Below are 22,996 nucleotides of genomic sequence, written 5' to 3' on the forward strand. Positions count from 1 at the left end.
CCCCTGCCCAGTGCTTTCCCCTCATCTCTCCTCTCGCTCTGTTCATAGTTCCTTCTTCATTTCTATCTAATTGAGCACAGGGGTAGGGGATGCAGTCAGAGAAGTTGTGTCTCTTTTTCATTTTCTCTTACCAAGTCTCTTTCTCTTCTTTATTCTCAACCAGTTCAACAAAGGTTGCTGACCAAGGCTGACTGTGCCCTCTCCCTCTCCCTGGACTAGGTCAGTGCCTACCTCTTCTGGTCTCTCCAGAAGTCTTCCCTGGCACCCTCGGCCCCACTCTCCAGAGGAATCTGGACCCCTATACACTCCTTGCCAAAACACCCCTGCCTCTCCTACAGCACCTGTACCTGGGCCTCAGTGGACACCAAGAATTGGAACCCTTGGCTCTGCTGCCCGTACTACCAGTTTTCATTTCCCTCCCATTCTTGCCCAGCCAGGACCCTTTTGGGAGCTCCTCGGGGTTACTCTCCTCTTCCTGTACACCAGAGTAACCTCAGGACTTGCTGCCCTCGAGGAAAGATCTCCCACAACCTGGCTCCCAATGCATGTGCAGGCAGGAACACTGGTGCCCTTATATGTTGGAGTCCCAGAAGAAGGGGTGATTTCTTCTGGGACTTAGTTACCCTGCCTCTCTTCAGCTGACTAAGGCACCAAGATCCAGCCAAGATCCCTACTTCTGGCCTGAGGGCCAGCTCCCCATCCTGAAAAACCTGTCTGGGGGAACCCCTGAGGGTGTAGGGCCCAGGAGGCAGGTTGGACAAGATTCCCCTCCAGCCCCTCCCACCCTCAGGACAAAACCAGCCACCCCAGGGGCAGGGCCTCACTTGCCTCAGAAAACTGCAGCCTGCCAGCACTCATTCCAGCTCCCAGCCCAGCTATGGCATCTCTGCTACCCAGCAGAACATTGTCCTCGATCCTGTTTCTGCTTGCTGTCCTGGCCCCAGGGGCTGCAGGTCTCTGTCATTTCTGGTGGGGGTGGGGAAGGGTTGGAGCCTAGATAGGAGACACTGTGCCTTCTAGGGCTCTGAAAGAGTTGCTCATTTGGCCAGCTGGAGGTGGAGGGCTAGCAATAGCAGTGACCAGGCATCCGTCACTGATCCAAGGGCACACTCCTGGTCCTCTTCCAGACCCAGAAGGCAGAGAGATGTGAGGAAGGACCCAAGGCTGCAGGTCAGGGTGAAGTTGGGCGCTGCCGCCTCCTGGCACCCAGCATCTGGCAACTTGGGGGAGTATCCAGCTTCTGCAGCCCAAGCCTGCCACCTGGTGGTCGGACCAGCAAAGGCCTGTGTTTAATCGGTAGAATGCAGAGTGGAAGGGGAGGACACCGCATCCTTAGGAAAGGCCTCTGGAGGCTGGACCAGATATGATGGTGGGGGAGAGGAATTGAATTCTCTCCTACTCTTTAACTCCCTCCTGGCCCCCAGCAGACTTCAACATCTCAAGCCTTTCTGGTCTGCTGTTCCCAGCACTAACGGAGAGCCTGCTAGTTGCTTTGCCCCCCTGTCACCTCACAGGGGGCAATGCCACACTGATGGTCCGGAGAGCCAATGACAGCAAAGGTCTGCTACCCCATTCCAAGGCATCCCCCTAGTCCTTTCCCAGGACATCCCCAGCATCCTTTCTTTCATGCATGCCTTCCTATTGACCCCTTCCCTGGGACCACACTCTAAATGGTACCCCTTTTCCTTGGGGCTTCCAGAAACTTAACCCTGCTTTTCACTCCCAATTTCCTACCCAGTGGTGAAATCTAGCTTTTTGGTGCCTCCATGCCGTGGGCGAAGAGAGTTGGTGAGTGTGGTGGACAGCGGGGCTAGCTTCACAGTTACCCGGCTCAGTGCTTACCAGGTGACAAACCTCGTGCCAGGAACCAAATACTAGTAGGTACCAGAACCAGGACTGGAGCACCTGTGGGAGGGGGTACAGGAAGAGAAGTTGGGTCCTGACATTTGGTGGTGGCGATGGGATGTGGCAAACATGGGGGAGAGAGTGAGGGGACCACTAAACGGGTCAAGAATGGGCCTATCCCAGAGGAGAGGAGGACACAACGGGAGGTACGACTGTGAAGGGAGAGGCTCCCTCTTCCCCAAGTCCAAGATCCTCACAGAGGATCCTCTTCTCTCCCCCCGCCCCCAACAAAAGCATTTCCTACCTAGTGACGAAGGGCACATCCACTGAGTCCAGTAGAGAGATTCCAATGTCGACACTTCCTCGTAAGTAACACCTGCTCCCTTTCACACCTCGAGGCCCCCAAAATCTTCTCTAGCCCCTTTCACCCCCACCCCCAGCTGCCCCTCCTTATGCTCCCTTAGCTCTATTCTAACACAGCCTTTGGCATTTTAACTGCCCATTGACTCATCTTCCTGCACTGCTAAACTAAAGGTTCTTTGTGAGTAGGGATTGTGTCTTATTAATTTCTCTATCCCCGGTGAGTGATGTAGGAGATGATTCATAAATGTTTACCTGATAGATGTCTGCATCTCTTGATCAGTTGGACAGTGGATGAATAAATAGATAAATAGATAGCTGGTTGGATATCTGGATGAAGGGCTAGCCTGAGCACCTCAAGTAGGATAGGGGTCCCTTCTGCCCACAAAAGCCTCCCCACTTTCTCTTCTGACAGGAAGAAAGGTGGAATCCATTGGGCTGGGAATGGCCCGGACAGGCGGAATGGTGGTCATCACAGTGCTGCTCTCTGTCGCCATGTTCCTGCTGGTTCTGAGCTTCATCATTGCCCTGGCACTGGGTGCCCAAAAGTGAGGACGCCTGCAGTGAGCAGTGGGCTCCTCCAGGAAGTCCAGGGCACCATCTGTCTCTCCATCCCAGAGCTTTGCTCCTGCCTCCTCCCCTGTAAAGATTGCCTGCTCCCAGTCCTCAATCACGAGTCTTTGGCCCTATCGGTTTCTTCACCTCCCTTCCCTCCCTCTGCCTTTCTTCTGTCCCCTAATGCTTCATCTTCACCCAACGCTCCCTATTATTTTTCTCACCCCACTCCTGTCAAAATTGATTTTCCTCCCCTTTCACCTCTTTAATTACCCCCAACAACAATTCACCCTCCTCAGTAAACAAAGTTCCTACAATAAAGTTGGATGCCACCTCTGCTGTGTGTCTCCCTTCTGTAGGCTTCACTTTGACGTGAATCTATAGAATCTATGTCTAGGTTGCAGGTGCCAAAAGCCCCAGAGTTGCTTTTTTCAGGAGGCAGGAAGGGGCTGGATGAAATAAGAACCCAGGAGTCAGAATTCTCGGCCACACACCTGGGTTGTGGGTTTTGCACACACTGCAGCAGGCCACCCAACCAGAGGCTAGTGCCCCATGTGGGGGCCTAGAGGTCTGAGGGCCTTTGGGTGGGTGAGTCGGTGGGGGTGCTAGCAGAGCAAGGGGAAGTGCTGGAGAAAACATTAGAGGCTCCGAGTGGAGAAAAACAGAGAGCCACCAGGGTGAGACCAAAGGATAGAGTACTAGGGAGTGAGAGAAGTAGAGAATAGGCTAAAAGGGCTCTAGGAGGAGACAGCAGAAGTGGAAGAACCCTAGGTGGAGAGGGACAAGAGTGGTACAGTCTGGTAACTGAGGAAAAAGAGCAGGAGTGGTCACTCTTATTCACTTTTGTTCTCTCCCATATATGTTCCTTTTAAAGATCAGTGATCTTTGTATTGTTCTTAAAGACTAAAGTCTTTAAGGTGACATTCAAGGCCAGCCTTGGTTTCTCCCCTAACTTCCCCTCTGCTCTCATCATGTTAACGCAATGTTCTGTGTTCCCTCTTACCTCAGGACCTTTGCACAGACTATCCCATATGCCGAGTCTGCTCTTAAGACTGCCCCACCCCCATCTCCTATTTGCATAGTTAATGCTTCTCCAAGGAAGTGTTCTCATACCACCATCCTCTGATTAAATTAGGTTCTCCTGGATTATCTCTCATAGCGTTACTATGGCTTATAATTATATGTTTATGTTATTATTCAATTGCCTCCCCCACCAGACTATACCTTCCCTGAGAGCAGTCACTTTGCTCCCAAGGGCCTATAGTACCTCTGCTCCACAGTGCCTGGGACACAGTACGTAGTACTCAATAAATACTTGTTGAATAAATGAACAAACCAAAAAATAAACAAGCCACTAAAGAGGAGGAAGGGTCTGGGAAAGTGCCAAAAATTCTGTGAAACAATAAAAAATTAGAGTTGGAAGATGCTGGAACAATAGTCTTAATGATGCCTCTCTATAGTAACCCAAGAGCTAAGGAGAAGGAGACAATGGAAGAGGACGATATTTATTCTTTCTACAAACATTAACAGATCACTTATTATGTGCCAAGAGCTACTGAAGGGATAAACTGTGAAAAGACATTGCTCCTCCTTCATGGAACTTAGCGGAAGAGACAGACTCCCCAAAATGTGAACAAGTAAATAAGTAAAAAATGTGGTAAGTGCTATGAAAAATGAGAGAAGAGGTGAACACTGGGACTCTTCTTTGTTTGGGTGGGCCCAACAGCTGAGGCCTGAAGTCAAGAGAAGATCAGAGAGAGCATGCCCTGCAGAGAGAATGGTTTGGCTATGCTTCCCCATCTTAACTGCACGAGGCAAGGGAGGTTTGTGAGCCCTTTGTGGAAAGAGCATTTGACTGGGAGTCAAACTGTGCTGCATATTAGCGTAATCCAGGGGGCTTTTAAAACCCCCAAACTCCATACCAGAATCAGAATGACTACAGGTTGGAGCTAGACACTGGTATTTTTTAAAGACCCCCAGAAGATTCCAATGCACAGAAAAGCTGGGAAATTACTGATATAAATAATTTTTTAATTGTGATAAAATAAACATAACATAAAATTTGCCATTTTAACCATTTTTAAGTGTACAGTTCAGTGGCATTAAGTACATTCAGATTGTCATGCAATAATCACCACTATCCATCTCCAGAACATTTTCATCACCCCAAATAGAAATTCTCTATCCATTAAACCAGAACTTCCCATTCCCTCCTACCCCATCCTTGGCAACCAGCATTTTACTTTACGTCTCTATGAATTTGGCTATTTTAGGTATATCATAAAAATGGAATCATACAAAATTTGTCCTTTTGTATCTGGCTTATTTCACTCAGCATAATGTTTTCAAGGTTCTCCATGTTATAGAAGATGTCAGAATTTTATTCCTTTTTAAGGCTAAATAATATTCTATTGTATGTTTATGCCACATTTTGTTTATCCATTCGCCTGTTGATGAACATTTGAGTTGTTTCCAGTGTACTACAGACATGATCTTGGATATGCTATAAAATCAATCAGAACTTCTAGAAAGCCAATACTCTTAGGGAATCATCCTTAAACAGCAGATGAATTTCCTGAATAATACTGTTATGAACATGGATATACAAATATCTGTTCAAGTCTGAGCTTTCAATTCTTTTGGGTATATACCCAGAAGTGGATTGGCTGGTAATCATATGGTAATTCTATGTTTAATTTTTTGAGAATCCACAATACTGTTTTCCACAGGGACTGTACCATTTTACATTCTTGCCAGCAGTGCACAAGGGTTCTAATTTCTCCACATCCTAGTCAACACGTGTTATTTTCTGTTTCATTTGTTTATTTTTATAATAGCCATCCCAGTGGATGTGAAGGGGTATCTCATTGCAGTTTTGATTTGCATTTCCCTAATGATGAGTGAGGTTGAACATCTTTTCATGTGCTATTGGACTTTTTATACGTCTATGGAGAAATGTCTATTCAAATTTTTTGCCCATTTAAAAATTATTGAGTGTGTTTGTGTGTGTATGAGAATTGTAGGAGTTCTTTATATATTCTGGATATTAATCCTTATCAGCTACATGATTTGCATGATAGTAACATAATTAAATGGTAGACTAATTTGAAAAGGGCTATAAAAGGGTGGATGCATTACAATAATATTTTCTATGAAACAAAAATGAAACATCTATAATGAAAAAGATTGCAAGACTATACATCAAAATGTAATCGATTATTATCTCTGATTAATACAGAGAATGATTTTCGTTCTGTCATTTTTCCTTCTGTGCTCTCTATACTTCCAAGTTTTCCACATCGGACCCATATATTTTTATAATTAGAGAAAGTATTAAAATTATTATTATTGGAATTAAAGGTAGAATCCTAGCAAACCTTTAAAAAAGGTGCAATTATTTTCACTACAGTTAAAAGAACATTTATTGAGGGTCTCCTATGTGCCAGGTACTCTCAAAGTTTCCGTCTGGTAAACAAGCAACAGACAACACAGTATAGGGCGAATGGGCTCTGATGGGGAACCCAAGATGCACAGAGGAACCAGAAGGGGCTAGCTCATCCACTGGCCAAATCTGAGACAATTTGAGGATTAAACAAATAATGATAGTAATGAATTATAATACTCTGTATAAAATAAGAATCCTTTGAATCCATACTGATAAACAAATATGGGATAAAGAAAAGCTCTTCCTTACAATAAAATGCCAACTAAATAAATGGAAAGAGAATAATAGATTTAGAAAAATAATCATTTTATAGCCATCAAAGTAATGATTCATTCAGGCAAAAATCATAAATGGATACTAGAATTAGTGGGCCCAAACTTGATGAGGAACAGGATTTTAGATCAAAGTATCTCCTCACAAATTATTTTCTAATTACAAAAGATGGGGAGAGATAACTTTACAGTAGAGAAACCTGGTGGATACTAAACCAGGTGATTAAAGTTATGATCACTAACAATGAGATAAACTAACAATGGTTAGTGTGATGTACTTGGTGTGATGTACTAGGAAGGAAACAACATCACTTCTGTGGTATTCTTGCCAAAAATGCTTAAGTCTAATTATGAGGAAACATCAGACAAACCTAAATTAAGGGACATTCTACAGAATAAGTGGCCTGTAAAATAGCAATGTTATAAAAGATCAAAAAGGCTGAGAAAGCCCTCTAGATGAAAGGAGACTAAAGAAACATGAAAATTAAATGTACTGCATGATCCTGAATTGGATCCTAGACCAGAAAACAAATTTATATAAAGAACATTATTGGGACAATTGGTAAAATCTGAATAGGATCCATACATTAAATATAGTATTGAATTAATGTTAAATTTTCTGATTTTGATAATTTTCTCATTTCTGATTTCCTGGTTATATAAGCCAATCTCCTTGTTTTTAGGAAATACACAGGTGAAGTATTTATGGGTAAAAATTCAAGATGTCTGCAAATTACTCTTAAACAGTTCAGAAAAAAATAATCTTTGTCTTATGTGTAAATGGAGAGAAAAATGTGAGCATGATAAAATGTTAGTAATGGGTATAACTGATGAATTATAGGATTTAGTAAACAGGAATTTTTTTACAGTACTGTTGATTTTTCTGTTAACTTGAAATTATTAAAAATATAATTTAAGAAATCACCATTTAAAAAATAATTTAAAAAATTAAAAAAAAAAAAGAAATCACCATTTAATCCTATCTCCACAACGTACTACAGACGTGATCTTGGATAAGACATAAAACAATCTAAAACAATCAGAAGTTCCAGAAAGTTAATACTATCATGGAATCATTCTTAAACTGTAGACGAATTTACTAAATAAAATAAGAGTTTTGTGCAAAGGTAGCGGGGGAAGAGGACCTGGAACGGCTCCATTCGGTGCCCCCATGGTCCCCAAACCCCAATATGAAAGACCAGGGGGGTGAAGAAAGACGCAGTAGAGAGTACCCAGCTGAGGCCACAGGGAATTAAAGGTGTGGAAGCTAACTCCATTAGAGCCAGCAAAACTAATTCAATCAGAGCTCGGGTATTTGAGGAAGCGGCTCCGAGGATTTGGCCTCAGTCTCTCCGACTCTCCCACTCCGTGCAGGGCTCTCTCTCTTCTCCCTGAAGGTGGACCTGAAATTCCAACACCCCGACTTCTGGGCCAGCCTCCATGGCCAGGTCCCAGGGTTACTGGACTGGGACATGGGGAATGAGTGCTTTCTGGCCTGCACGACGACGCACCTTCCCTTAGCACAGCAGAACCGTGAGTGCCGGGTTGGGGGCAGGGGGATGGGCGTGTCGAGCGGCTGGGTCGGGGGCTCGTGAGAGCCGGGCCAGTGGGCTCCCTCGCCTTCCACCTCCTCCCCTCTGGGGGCGACCCCAGGCGATGGCGCAGAGTTTTGGAGCCCTGCGCCCCCTTTGCTGAGGGCCGGAGCCCCCTCCCCCACTCCAGGTCCCGCAGCAGCGATCGATCAGGCCAGGCTGCCTCGACTGCAAGCCCACGGAGGGCAGCGGTCCTGCCCTGCCAGGCACCACGCTTTCAACTCCACCTCGCCCGCCCAGCTCCGTCCCACAGCCTTCTAGGCCTCTTCTCATCCTTTTCTCCATAGCGCCTATCGCCATTTAGTGCGCTACTTATTTTACTCATTCATATCTTTTTTTAAAAAAAAACTGTAATTTATCAGATTTGTTCGCGGCTGTATCCCCCCTCTTGATACATTGTATGACACCCAGAGGTGTTCAATATTTGTTGAATGGATGGCTGGCCGTCGGAGTCTTTAAAAAAATTGTTTTTCAATCTGGACTCAAGTGCAGACAGTTGAGACAATCACCTCCTACATTCTTGGTATGCTTTATTGCTATCTGTTTCGCCAAAGAACTTGGATTAATTCATTTTCCTCCTTCAGTCTCCACCCCACTTCTATCACCTCCCACACTCCTATGTATTTACCCTAAGCCAGTTAATGTCTTTAGATACGTGTATCTTTGAAAACAATTTAGCACTATTTTGTTTCTAGGTGACCTTAATTTATATAATGCTCATTGCTCCTCCCATACACAATCATTGTTTTTGAGAGCAATTCAAGTTGCTAAATGTAGATCTGATTCATCATTTTTGACCGTTGTATAGTAGTCTACCATCTGCAGATGCTGCCTTTCATATTTTAATTCTCCTTGTTGATGGAGACCTAGATTGCCTCCAACTCTGCCACATAGCAATGCCGATGGACATTCCTGTATCTCCACCGATCCGAGAAATATTTACTGAGCATTTCCAGTTTGCCAGACACTGTTCTAGACACTAGTGATACATAATGAACAAAACAGACCTGTCTTTACAGAGCTTATGTTCTATTAGGGGCAGACAGACAATCCACATAAAAATTTTATATGCTGGTACAAGATGATAACTGAGATGGGGGAAAAACACATAGAGGGCTCAGGAATGGGGCTAGAGCAGGGAAGGTGGTGGTAGCTACAGTTTTAAATAGAGTGATTCATTGGGAACATAATATTTGAGTAGAAAGTTAAAGGAAGTAAGATGGTGAGCCAAGAAGATTATTTAAAGGAAAAGTTTCCCAGGCAGCAGAAATAGCCAGTGAAAAGCTCTAAGGAAGGAATATGCTTGGAATGGTTGAGAAACAGTAAAGAGGCCAGTGAGGCTGGACCAAAGTAAGTAGAGAGTTCAGGGGGTGTGAAGCAGAGATCAGGAAGACTGTCTTCTACTCTAAGGACATTGGAATTGACTTTGAGTAAGATGTGGCATGGTCAAAAGATTTTGAGCAAAAGAGAGACACAATAGCCAGCTTCATGAGTATGTGACCTGTACAGTTGCATAGGGTGGCTATACTTGGTTTAATGCTCTGCTTTCACTGTCTTGAGATTTTTAATAACTTTTGAATAAGGAACTTCACATTTTCATTTTGCACTGGAAATTATGTAGCCAATCCTGCATGATCTATATTCTGAAAAGATCACTGTGGCCGCTGTGTTGAGGGTACTTTGTAGAAGTAAAGAAACTAGGAGCCTAGAACCTGGGAGACTGGTTAGGAGGCTTCTGTAGTAATCCAGATGAAATGATGCTAGACTGGACCACCAGGGTGGTAGCACAGGATGTGTGAGAAGGTAGAACCAGCTAGATTTGCTGATAGATTGGATGTATGGTGTAAGAGAGAGTAGAGAATGACTTCTCTGAAGTTTTTGGCTGATTAAGTGGAGTTGCCTTCTACTGAGATGGAGGAAGCTTCTGGTAGGACAGATTTAGGGCATGCTGAGTTTGAAATACTTTTTAAATATCCAAGTGGAAATGTTCAGAGTAAGCAGGCAAATATGTAAGTCTGGAGTTCTGGAGAGAGGTGTAGACTGTAGATATAAGTTTTGAGAGTCTGCGGTATACATGGGGCATTTAAGGAGTGAGAATAGAGAAGGAACAAGGATTAGCCCAGGGACATTTCATCTGAAGGAAAGGAGAGAGATAACCAGCAAAAACTGAGGAAATGACCAGTGAAAATCAAAACCAAGATTGTGGTCTCCTGAAAACTAAATGAAGAAAATATTTCAAGGAAAGAATGGTCAGATGAGAGGAATGCAGCTGAGAGATCTGGTAAGAGGTGGGCTGACAATTAGACTTAGCAAAGCACAGCTTTGAGAATGTGGCTTTGGTGGACTGATGGAGGAGAAAGCCTGATTGGCATGGGCATGAGTGGAAGGAAGGGAAGTAGAGACAAAGTATAGGCAATTCTTTCAAGTTCTTCCTCAAAGGAAAGCAAAAATGTGTAATAGTGGCCTGGCACAGAAAGTAGGATTTAAAGTCTTTCTTTTTCATGTGATGAATTAACAGCATATTTGAAGGCTGTTGAGAATAACCCAATAGAGATTAAAAAAAAAAAAAAAAAGAATAACAGGGAAGAAGAGAGAAGATTGTTGGAACATTGTCCCTGAGAAGGCATGAGGACGTCTGTGCCAAAGAGAGGGAATGAGGGAGACAGACAGTAAGACAGACAGGCACTATCATTTGATCCCACTGAAATCACCAGTCTGTTGTTCCTGTCACCTTTTTACTGCCCTCAGTCACTGGGTGTCCTTTCTTCCTTAACCTGGAATACCATGATCAAACATGCTCACTCTCCTTCATACACTTTTCAATTCCTTTGGCCCTCTGTGGTTTTGGAGCATTTGCTGGGCCAAACCACAACCCTAATTAAATCCAACTCTGCCAAATGAGTGCTCCAAACCCATAGATCAATGGATTGGTGATATCAGTGGTATCAAAGAATAGTTGGGGTTGAGAGGGAGGTAGCTGGACAGATAGGAGGTGATACATTTTTGTGGTGCAAAAATGAGGTTATGGAGAGGTTGCAGTTACTGGGTCAGGTTATGACAGTGAGAGAGACCATCTAAAGTAGAATGGAAGGCAAAATCTTTGGAGAAGAGTTCAAGAAGCCGGGTTATTATAAAAATCATCTATCTATTGAAATAGCCAAGATTTAAGGCAGGAGAAGTGTTAATGACAATGAGCCAGGAGCTAAACTCCTCTAAATGAGGAAGAGACTAGCAGATGACAGTAACAATGAAGGTTACTTCATTAGTGTATAAATTCCTATGTTAACTTGAATATACATACCCAGTAGACAGTATAGTAAATTATAGTCCTACCCAATTATTCGTCACAGTGACCGCACCAGTTGCTATAAGATCTGCAATGTAATAAAGGATTCTATTTTTCTGCATCTTTGCCAGCACTTGGGATTATCTGATTTTATAATCCTTGTCAGTATGATGTAGTGTTAGCTCATTATTTTATTGTGTTCTTTTTACTAGTAAGGGTAAGCATCTTGTTAGTTATTCAGGTATCCAATTCATACTTTTGCCCATTTGTAGGTTTGTGTTAGTCTTTTACTTATTGAGTTGTAGGAGCTATTTATTAGAACAGCAGTCCTCAACCTTTTTGGTGCCAGGGACTGGTGCTCCTATGAAAACCTAATGCCTGATGATCTGAGGTGGAGCTGAGGCAGTGATGCTAGCGCTGGGAAGTGGCTGCAAATACAGATGAGGCTTCACTCGCTGGCCTGCTGCTCACCTCCTGCTGTGCAGCCCAGTGCATAACAGGCCACAGACTGGTACCTGTCTGCGGTCAGCGTTGGGGACCCCTGTATTAGAGGACTGAGAACTTTGAGTTGAAAATTTTTTCTGGTTTATTTTATTATCTGTTGATTTTTTCCTTATGATTTTTACTATGAAGAACCTTTTAATATTATGTAGTATAATATCTGCATAAAACATACAGATCATTTTGAGAGTAATTGGCATCTTTATAATATATATTGTGTCTTTGTTTTTTTCAGGTCTTTTATGTCCTTAAATGGTGATTGCATCATTTCCCCATAAAAGTCTAGTTCATTATTTGATGGTTTAAGCCCTAGATACTTTATAACTTTGGTTGCTATTGTGAATAGTACCTTTTAAAAAAAAATTATAGTTTCCAGTTTCTTAGTGATGGAGGAACAATATTAATTAGTATTTTGTTATTATATCCAGCAAACTTCCTGGACTCTTATTAGTCCTAATAATTCATATATCAATTTTATATGGTTTTCTACATTAATCAATTTTTTCTGTAAATAACAATAGGTTTGCCTTTTTCTTTCCAACTTTATATGTCTTGCTACTTTTTCCTTTTTTGAATATTATTTTGAACATTAGCTATATAATGAGCATCCTTTCTAATTACTGAGCTTTACAATAAGTATATCATCATTTTCCAGGCAAAAACCTAGATTCATCTGTAATATGATGGCACTCATGAGGACAATGAGGGAGAAACAAATAGTTTCCCTTAACCCCAAGGAGCCAGCACAGTGCCAAACAGATAGCTCTAATATATACTTGATTTACTCTTAGCCTACCATGTAGTCATTCATCCAATTAAGTTGAGCTTCTCTCATGTGCCAGGCAGTGAACAAGACAAGCCTGGAGATAGACTCTAAGCAAGTAATTACAATAAAATGTGTGCTATGGGGGTGTCTAGACAGGTGGTCAGAGAAGACCTGCTTTAGAAAGATGTTTAAACAGAAACATGATGGGTGAGTAGCAATTAACTAAGAAAGCAGGAAGAAGGAACAGTGTTTCTGGCAAAGGAAACAGCTTGTGGGAAGGCCTAAGATCTAGAGTGTGGTCTGTTGGAGATGGGTGGAGACCCTGGGAGGAATGACTCAACACTGAGGAGGAGCCAGGGCCTTTTAGACTATCTCAAGGAAGCCTATCTTTAGATTTGGCCCAAGGGCAGTGGAAAGTTTTCACAGCAGGCTGAAAAGATTGGATTCACATTTTAGGAAGATCACCCAAACTGCAATATGATCTGTTAAAGGAAAGAGGATAAACAGACCATTTAGGTTATGGCTTGGACAAGGATAGTTGGACTTGGTGATGGATTAGGTGTAGTTGTATGGGAAAGAGAAGAGTCAAGAACAGTTTCCGAGTCTCTGGCCTGAGACTGGTTAGAGAGTGGTGCCACTTGCTGAAACAAGGAACATAGAAAGAACAAGAAGATGGAGTTTAATTTTAGAAATGTTCTAAGTACCTGTGGTTTATCCAAGCAAAGACATTCTGTAGGGAGTTCTACTTAAGGGGTAGCAGAGAAGTCTGGGTTAGAGATAAAGATTTGAAAGCCCTAATTTTGTAGATGGTGACTGAGGCCACAAGCATTCTTGAGATTGTTCAGGGACAATATATGTGGCTTGTAAAGAGAAGAATGCAGAGAGAATGAGAAGGTCATAGAAGTAAGGAGAAAACTAGTAGAATATTGTGTCATAACTCCTCAGGCAGGTCCCACAGCCCTCTCCCAGAGAAGCTTCAAGGCCCAGGATCTTGGGACCACAGTGGAAATCCTAGGACATTTTGACCCTCTGTCTTTCTTTTCACCAGTTGCCAGATATAAACTCCGTATAGTTGAGCCACCAAAACTACCCATGGAAAAAAAACCCAACTCTGATAAAGATGGTGAGTAGTTGTGGGGGAGTTCTCTGGCATGGCCCTGTGGCCTGGGCTGGACACCCAAAGCCAGTGAGGTATGGCACACAATCTTTTTTTTTCTCTGTACAGGTCCAGATTTTGAGCCCAACCTGTGGATGTGGGCAAACCCCAACATTCTCTTTTCCCCTGGAAAGCAGGAGGCCCCAGAATCTAGGAGAAGAGAGGATCTGACAAGCACACTCCCCTCCCCTCAGCCGTCCCCAAAAGAGGAAGACTTTGTCAACTACACAGAGGCCACAGTGATGGAGTTGCTGCCACCTTCCTTCAGTGAGCAGTCTCCCCCTCAGAAGCGGTTTGCCTCTTCCCCCAGCAGCTGGGAGGTAGGGATTTCTGGGGTTGTGGGCCAGATTTGGATGCAGATAGGATAGGCATAGTGATGATGCATCAGAGAGTTTTGTTTTCTTAGGGGTAACAAAGAGTTGATGGGTTCAGAAATTAGCTGTGTCCTTGGGTGGGAGAAGTCCCGATGGTGGCCCTAGACCACTACCCCTTTCTGCCATTGTACCCCTGGAGGAGAAGCCATGGAGTCAGGACCAGTTCCTACTCTGTGCTCCTCTAGCTCACAGAAGAGGAGGAGGCAGAGGACCAGGATGACAGCTCCTCTGTGGCTTTCTCGTCCCCTCGCAAAACGGCCCCTCTCCAGAGACGGAGGCCTCGGCAAGCCAGCAGCCAGGAGGGGAAGCTCTGGTCCCGACCCCCTCTCAATTACTTCCACCTAATTGCACTGGCATTAAGAAACAGTTCCCCCTGTGGCCTCAACGTGCAACAGATCTACAGTTTCACTCGGTATGTGGCTGTGTGCCGGGCTCTGTGAATAGGGGGAAGGGAGGGGCACGGGCCCTTAGTTCTGAAAGCTTCCAATCTGTCCCTGCTCTGGGGTGCTGCCTTGGTTCCACTGTCTGGGTTTGAGAAGATAAGTGTATTCCCAGTTCTCCTTTCCTAGGCATTGGTTGTGGGTTGTCCTGAAATATGTGTCTACACATCACACGCAGAGGAAGATATCCACCCCACCCCCTTCCACATCTAGAAAACTAACCCTTTTATATCTTAGTTCTTTAAAACATAAATTCACCTGGGTCATAAATCCTCCCACTTTCCCACTCAGATTATCTAGTACGAAATCTGGTTTCCCCCCGTTTCTCATACGCTTTCTCTTCGGACTGTACTGCCTGGCACAGCTCCTTGTACCCTCAAGGGTGCCCAGTTGAAAAAGGATTTACTTTTAGTTTTGATAGTGATGTACACATGAGTGTGAGGAGTTTCTCAGACCTTTTCCTTATATCTGAAGAGTCTCAGAATATAAATCCTCAAGCGGTATTCCTTCTTGACCAGGATTCCTTTTACAGGAGTTGGTTGGCCTGATTTCTACTTTGTTCTTGTTGCGAGTCAAAGTCCCAAGTCCTCAGAGAGAGGGAGAAAAATGAGTCTGGGAACGGGGGCAGTAAACTGGGTTTAAAAAATGAGGGTTTGCACAAGCAATACACCAGGTGAAGGTTTTGCCACATGCTCAATCAGCAAAGAGCAGTCTAGGCCAGTTTGCCATTCTCCACCTTGAGAGAAGGACTGAAGTTCCTGGCCCCTGGGGGAGAGTATGCACAAAGGTAGGGTATTTCTCAAAGAAACCATGCCATTCCTTACCATTCCTCCCTGTCCACAGACAACATTTCCCCTTTTTCCGGACGGCTCCGGAGGGCTGGAAGAACACCATCCGTCACAATCTCTGTTTCCGTGACAGCTTTGAGAAAGTGCCAGTCAGCATGCAGGGTGGGGCCAGCACATGGCCTCGATCTTGCCTCTGGAAGTTGACTGAGGAGGGACATCGCCGCTTTGAGGAGGAAGCCCGAGCCTTGGCCTCCACTCAGCTGGAAAGTATCCAACAGTGCATGAGTCAGCCAGGTGTGAGGCCCTGTCATAAGGGGGAGAGGGGGAGCCTGAAGGGAGGGGACCTGAAGATCCTGACCTAAGGCTGAATTGCAAGGAAGGAACCTGGGCCACACCATAGGGAATACCTTCTGTAGGAAGGGAAGAGGATAGCAGTGGTCTGAGCCCCTAGGGTGGTGCCTGCCTGAGGTGGCACCCTGCACACAAGCATGGGACTTGAGGTACAAGAAATTGATAGAGAAACAATTAAGATACACTTCGCCCTACTCAGAGTCCTGCAGCCTAGGGAAATGGTGACCACACAATGTCAGAAGCACGATGTGAGGATTGTATGCAAAGGAGGCTTTTTCTTTTCCTGGACACCAGCTGGCATTTGAGCTTTGAAAGAAAAGATCATCTGCTGTGAGAGAGCATTCCAGGCTTAGGTAACAGCAGCTGCAAAGGGCAGATGGATTCCTCTGACTCTCTTCTCTTACAGATGTGATGCCCTTCCTCTTTGACCTTTAAGTCCAAGAAGTGAGAGTCAGCCCATGTCTCATTAAAGTTACCTGCAGCAGCCTGGTGTGTGGGTGTGTGGGTATGCATGATGTGTGGTCTCTGAAGATCGGTGGAGGGGTGGAGGTGGAGGTCAGCTCTCAGGTTGAAAATAAGATGCCCTCAAAGCTGATGGATGCTCCAGAAGCAATGGGGTGGTTGCCTGGTGTGCAGCAAAGAGAGCCCATATTCTTTCCTTAAAGGAAGAAAATATTCAACTCTCTTAGGATCTTGGCAACCCTACTTTTCTGGGTTATGAGTATAGTCTTGGGAGATGCTAGCTTGTGGCAGCCGGCCCAGCTAAAGGCCTAAGGAAGAACCACGCACTCACAGGAGTGGATGTAATCAGCTGGGAACAGTGAAGACATCATTTATGGGGCAGTTGAAGGAAAGACAAACCCTGATAGGCCATGAAGGAACAGTGACAAAGGTGAGAGGAAAAATATTTCTTGAAGCTGGTGGGCTGTACTCTCATTTCCCCCATTTAACCATTGGGGTGGGAACTCAGAGCTGAGGTGCATGGTCTCTCCCTGTGGCACTTGTCTCCACTATCCCCTCAGCAGAAGCCAGAGCCCTTGTGGATTAAGAGTCCTTTTCTAGCTGAGCTGTTGTAGTTTTCCTGGTGTGGGAGACCATGTTCAGGGCAGGGCCAGCTGCCACCCTTGGATGCAAAGGAAATATAGAGATGCCTGGGGGATAAGTAATAAAAGATCAAGGTTCAAAGCTGTGTCAGGATGTCACAGACATTCAGACAGTGCTTGAAGATAGTACTGGATTTCCCACAGGGCTGAAATGACCATTCTGATTCTCTCTCCTGCTTTTCCCTCACCAGTGAACAGGCCTGCACAGGAAACATGGCTCTACCTTCAGACACCCCACTCTGGGGGACTGGGGATCGCTTCTCTCCGGGGGTGGCAGTGGATGGTGCTCGAGTCTTGAGAATGGCTCCCCTTGTCCAGGGGGCTGCCAGGAATCTGCAGTCAGTCAAGGTTGAGGCAGTCTCACTTCACTGTTCCTCCCTGCCCTGCTTGCTTTCTATCAATCAGCTCTGAGGTAGCTGCTTGCCACTGCTCCAGCATCTTGGTTTCAGAAGAACCCCCCTCAGGCAGGCACTTCTCTTTGAGCTTGAGTGTCCTGATCAAGAAAATGAGTTAACAACACCTTTTTCTTAGTACCAGAGTGAAAAACAAGTGGTGGAGTGGAGTGCCTACACTCTAGTGTACACAGCTAGTACTTCTCCTGGTTCATGGGGGAAGCTAAATCAGTGGTAGCTATTTTATCATTCATTGTGACATCTAGTTAGGAATCTCCTCCCTGTCCCAGGATGCTGGTAGACTACTAACGGCCTTGATCTACTTTTAACACTTGACAGCTCTTAGTGGTAGCCTGGACCTTACTGTTGCTGGCAACACTTTGCTTTTTTATATTTGACTCCCAGCTCTGCTCCCTCTCAGCAAATAACCTGTCCTTTACTATATCTTCTTTAGTACTGGTTTTCTTAACATTTCTAAACTTCAGCTTCTTTTTTATGCAAAATAGAGATAATAAAAATACACAGATTTGATTTGAGAACTAAGGACAATGCGAAGTGCACAGTCCTGTGTCTGGCGTGTTAACATCAAGTGCTTACAACTAGACATCATTCTACATACATTTGCAGATTTAAACCATACAGCCACCTTAAAGAGTAGACACTATTCTCTTTGTGTCTTTGAGTGTGATGGCTATTATATTTGAGGAGTAGGCTTCATTTCCTGTCCACTTATTCACCCCTTAATCCCTTGCAGTCTGTCTCACTGTGAAATCCAACTGCCTCCTCCCTGGTCTCTGAAACGTGGTATTGCTGAAAAAGCACAACCAGATGAAAATCTCTACCTTTGAAGAAAGGCCCCTGTTCATTTGCTTGATTTGCACATTTCAGTAACACACAAAATCCCTCCCTGGTCACCTCTCTATCACCACCACCACCTTTGCTCTACCAGCTCCAGCTTGTGCACTCACTCCCTAACATGCACCAGAAATATAGTAGTGCTAGGCCAGGCGCTCTCACTAACCCTAGGGAGCACTGTGGTTGCTGCAAGGATTTGGGAGTGATGTGGGCATTAGAAGTCAGACCCAGGAGTGTCGGATGTCCTCAGTACTGGAGGCAGACTTTCACCCTGAAGAATCGACCCTCATACCTCAGGCCATTTATAATAACCTGAGCCAAGGACCTAACTTGGTTTTATACCAGAAAGTATTTGTTACATCATTTTAATATACACTGAATTTTCCAGGAATGTAACTATTATATAAAATGAAGGAAGACTGTACTCTTTTTGGATTGGAGGTTTACTAAGAGTTGTCTGCCATTTTTGAAGATCGCTTCACAGAGAGCAAAACTGCTCTGGTATTTAAGTCACCAATAGCACATACCTATATTGGTCTATGTTTGTATCTGTTGTACTCACAGGGATTCTACATGTATAAGCAAATATTTAACTATTATTTCAAGGTAGCCAATATAAAGAAAAAATATTATCAGTGGTCATTTGAATATCATTTCTTAAATCTGAGCTATTCATTCTACATGCAAATTTCCAACTACCACTTTTCAAATATAGTTTATCCATTGACATATTATTATAATTTTTCTACCTTTATTTTTGTTATATTACAAAGTATTATATTTATCTTTTAAAAATTATATGTGTGGATAGATTATTTTATCAGTAAGATTCATTTCAGGATGGTAAAGATGGTCTTACACAATATGTTTTATTCCTAGAGTGTTAAGGCTGATGGGGTGAGAACCGTAAAACCAAGCAAAGTATAACGTATAGACCCTGTCCCTGAGGCACTCACTTACAGTGACATTGGCAACCAGTGAGGACAATACACTGGAATAAGTCATGTTCATGTCCAAACCCCCAGAGCCTAGCATGGGGCCTGTTAGGTAGTAAGAATGCACTGTTGCTATGTCACTGGTAACTTCTGAACAGGCAAATTCCATACTCTCTGGAAGTAGAGAAGAGAGAGATTAGCTCTGTCTGGAGGAGCTGAGGAAGGATTCTCTCAGGAGACATTAGCACTAGGTCTTTTTTCCAGGTTTAGAAAACAATGGCTAGTACTTCTCCAGAAGTGCTCAAAGCCATCCCTGCCTGGCAGGGAGGCCAGGGTGGGCAGGGCTGCTGATGATACTCCCAGGAGGCAGAGGTGGACTCAAGGAGGTGGGGAATAAATAGCAGGGATGGGATGGGAAGAAAAAGTGACAAGTGCCAGGGACAGGGCAGGGCAGATATATACAGATGCCCAGTTGGAGCAAGTAGAGAACTGCCTTTCCCTAATCCGCCTGGAGGTGCTTTGTGCTGATTCTCTTCTCTTAGACTGTCCAGATGCTAATTTTTATGTAATATCCACTGGAGGAATAGGTGAAGGGACCAGGTCATTAGTGTCATTAGCCCTGGGCCCACTCAGTACTCTGCAAGAAAAGCCCCCTCTCCTATCACCCTGGTCTATCCAGCTCCCAGGAAGGAGAGAGTTTCATCTGATTTGGCCTCAACTTGTCCACCTCATCTGCATTTTGTGTGTATCCTTATCCCTGTCCATGTTCTTGTCCATGTCTGGTTTAAGTGCAAGCAGATCCCAAAAGGAAGCAGGTCAGAAGGAAGGAACAAAACAAAATAGTCTTTGTGGAAAAAGTGACCCTGAGAAAAATCTGCCTTTACCCATTTTGCCCTCTGAGAGAATATTATAGTCCTACCTTCACTTCCTCTTCGACAATTATTTGTTTTGAGTTTTCAATATGCTAGGCCCTGTGCCAGGTGCTAGGGATACAGTGAAACCCCAAATGGGTCCTCACAGAGTTTTCAGTCTAGATGGAAAGACATATTAACCAGACACACTAATAATGAACAATGATAATAAGGAAAATCTAGGTTATTGTGAGAGAAAACAATATAAGTATCTAGATTGGAGAGGTCAGAGAAGGCCTTTCTAAGAAAGACATTTTAACTGAGACCTATATAATGAGTTTTCAGGCTGAAAAATGGGAAGGAAAATGGTTCTAGTAGAAGGAACAGAATGGACAAAGCCTAGGAGGTAGAGACCTCCTCACCTTGACCTGTTGAGAGAATGGGGATAAGGCCATGGCAGACAGAATATGATAAGCAAGCAAGAGGAGAAAAATCCAAGGTGAGGCTAGGGAGAGTGGCAGGGACTAGATCATGCAGGTCTTTTTAGGGCTATATTAAGGGATTTTTTCCTAGAACAGTGGGAAATGATTGAAGTAACTGACATAACCTGATTTTATTTTATTTTATTTATTTATTTATTTATTTATTTATTTATTTATTTATTTATTTAATGCTTACAGCACCTGGTATTCCTAGGTGGTCTCCCATCCAAGAACAAACTAGGCCCGACCCTGCTTTTCTTCCGAGATCAGACAATATCAGGCATGTTCAGGGTGGCATGGCTGTAGACTGACATAACCTGATCTTATTTTTTAAATCATGCTTAGCCACTCATTGAAAGTGGCTTGTAGTGGGGCAAACATAGAAGCAGGAAGACCTGTTAGGAGGTAATTGCAGTAGTCCAGGAGTAGTAGCAGTGGCAGTAGAAATGGAGAGAAGCAGACTGATCTGATGATGAACCCTGGAGGTAGAATCAAGTCAACAGGATTGACGATACAGAAAAGAATTACTCAAGTTTTTGGTTTGAGCAATTCGGTGAATGATGAGGAGAGGAAGCCTGTAGGAGCAGTGGCTTTAAGCAGTTCTATTAAAATCTGAAATGCCAGGATGATTATGTCAAGTAGGTAATTGTTATAAGTCTGGAGTTGGTAAGTCTGAGCTGAAGATGTAAATACATTTGAGAGTCATTGGAATACAGATAATATATAAATCATGCTCTATCTACTGACATAGATATCCACAATATGTTTTTGGTGGGGAAAAAAAACGTATTCAATATGATTCCAAATGTAACAGAAATTATTCATATTTCTAAGTATGTTGTCTAAGCATGGCAAATGTCTTAAGGAATATAGGTATCAAATAGCAATAGTCATCTTTGGAGATTGGAGGTGGCAAGAGATATCTTTATAGCCTCTGGTTTTTTTGTTTTGTTTCTGACAAGAAATTACTTTTTTCAATTGTTAAATAAATAAAACTACCCATTAGCTTGTTTTGTAGTTTGATATTGTTAATTATCAGGCTGTTAGCTGCATGCTTCCTAGTCTCCTTCCTTGCATAAATTCCCACCCCAACAGTATCTTAATCCTGGGTGCCTGTAGTTTTAATAGTTTTAACCTAATTTGACAAACATGCATAGAAGACCACTTTATGCTAGCGTTCTAGGAATTCAGATATGAACAAGACAGTCCCTGCACTTGAGGAGCTTTTCAACTATTGGGTTTTCAACTGACTACTAAACAAAAATGATGATGGGATTAGCAAAAGATATTGACAACTCTGGAAGTCTTCACAAAAGGTGTGACAATTCATTCATTCAATAATGAATTGATATGAGAGTTTACGAATGGATTGAGAGCTTACCATGTGTCAGGCAAAGTCACCAGCCTCATGGAAATTCCAATCTAGTTCATATTTCAGAACCTTATAGAAAGAATTTATCAGGTAGATGGATCCAAGGGTTGAAGATGCTAAAGTGCATAGGAGCAATAGGACTGCTGGAATACAGATGCTCCTCAACTTATGAGTGAAAAACATCATAAGCTGGATTTAATGCATTTAACACTACACTATAAAGTACCAATTGTTTACCCTTGCAATCATGTGGCTGACTGGGAGCTGCGGCTCGCTGCCCCGCTGCCCAGGGTCATGACAGTATTGTGCCAAATATCTCTAGTCTTGGAAAAGATCGATGTTCAAAATTCCAAGTATGGTTTCTACTGAATTTGTATTGCTTTTGCACCATCATAAAAGTAAAAAGTTTTTAAATCCTAAATTGAACCATCGTTAAGTCAGGGACCATCTGTATTGCCTGGAGAAGTGTGTGAGGAGGTCAGGGAAGGAGGAGGGGAGTGGCAGGAGACCAGGCTGAAAAGGAACTTGGGAATCATATTGTAAAAGATTTTGAAAGTCATGCTGGGAAGTTTAGATTTTGTTCCTGAAGGCAATTTAGAGGCATTTATCAGTATAGTAATTTTAGAGCTTTCTTAAGACCAGAGTCTGGAAGATAAATGGAGCTGAAATAGACCAGACACTTGGAAACCAGTTAGAAAGATTTTACATGAATCCAAGCAAGAAAGGAAGGGAATTAAAATAAGATATGCTCTATGAGTATAAAAAGTGGAAAATAGACTTTAAGCATCTCAGAAATCCAATAAAACAACTTATGCAGGGTGGATAGGGGGACTTAATACAAGGGAGTGTCAAAGATAACTCACCCCCAAACTCTAGGCTTTTTCTTGGTATTATTCACTAGGAGGATGAAAATAGGGGATGTTCTGAAGAGGAAGATGTTCAATTCCATTTCCCACAAGTCGAGTTCAGATGGCAGCTGAATGAATATTTGGTGATGGAGAACCTTAGGAAAACAGTTTCAAAAGCAAAATTGCAGAAGGCTAAGAAGTTAGCAGAAGTTGAAGCAGATAGTGTAGACTATTCTAAGCAGCTTTGAAACAAATGTGGGAAACAGATGGCTGGGTTGAATCGCAATTGTGGTTTGACAGAATGAGTAGTCTTGGAAAGTCAAGTGAAGTAATAAGTTGCCATGGGAATGTGGTGAAAATATTCCTAGGATCCAGTGGGTAAAGCAAAGCCAACAGGACCTAAGATCTAAACCAGTGATTTTTAAAC

General features: G+C 43.4%; 1 protein-coding gene and 1 pseudogene across 3 annotated transcripts in view; one reads left to right on the forward strand and one right to left on the reverse strand.

The window, feature by feature from the left end:
- Window positions 1–18,771, forward strand: part of LOC105308848 (uroplakin-2) — a 36,485-nt gene extending 17,714 nt beyond the window's left edge. Inside the window, exons 1-8 of one of the 3 annotated variants that reach the window (XM_023525851.1) lie at window positions 226–953; window positions 1,425–1,559; window positions 1,739–1,877; window positions 2,140–2,210; window positions 13,671–13,745; window positions 13,848–14,098; window positions 14,338–14,564; window positions 15,436–18,771. In XM_023525851.1, the coding sequence (XP_023381619.1) occupies window positions 878–953; window positions 1,425–1,559; window positions 1,739–1,877; window positions 2,140–2,210; window positions 13,671–13,745; window positions 13,848–14,098; window positions 14,338–14,564; window positions 15,436–15,742 (1,281 nt within the window). In that variant the 5' untranslated portion in view covers window positions 226–877 and the 3' untranslated portion in view covers window positions 15,743–18,771. Of the gene's footprint in view, window positions 1–225; window positions 954–1,424; window positions 1,560–1,738; window positions 1,878–2,139; window positions 2,211–2,620; window positions 3,100–13,670; window positions 13,746–13,847; window positions 14,099–14,337; window positions 14,565–15,435 lie in introns of those variants that run through there. The other 2 variants (XM_011384874.2, XM_023525850.1) reach the window with 2 other exon arrangements.
- A 1,767-nt stretch (window positions 18,772–20,538) lies between these two features.
- On the reverse strand, window positions 20,539–20,657 carry LOC111733762 (annotated as a pseudogene).
- Window positions 20,658–22,996: the final 2,339 nt, after the last annotated feature.

The sequence above is a fragment of the Pteropus vampyrus genome, unplaced genomic scaffold (assembly GCF_000151845.1).
Source record: "Pteropus vampyrus isolate Shadow unplaced genomic scaffold, Pvam_2.0 Scaffold633, whole genome shotgun sequence".
NCBI classification, from domain to species: Eukaryota; Metazoa; Chordata; class Mammalia; order Chiroptera; family Pteropodidae; genus Pteropus; species Pteropus vampyrus.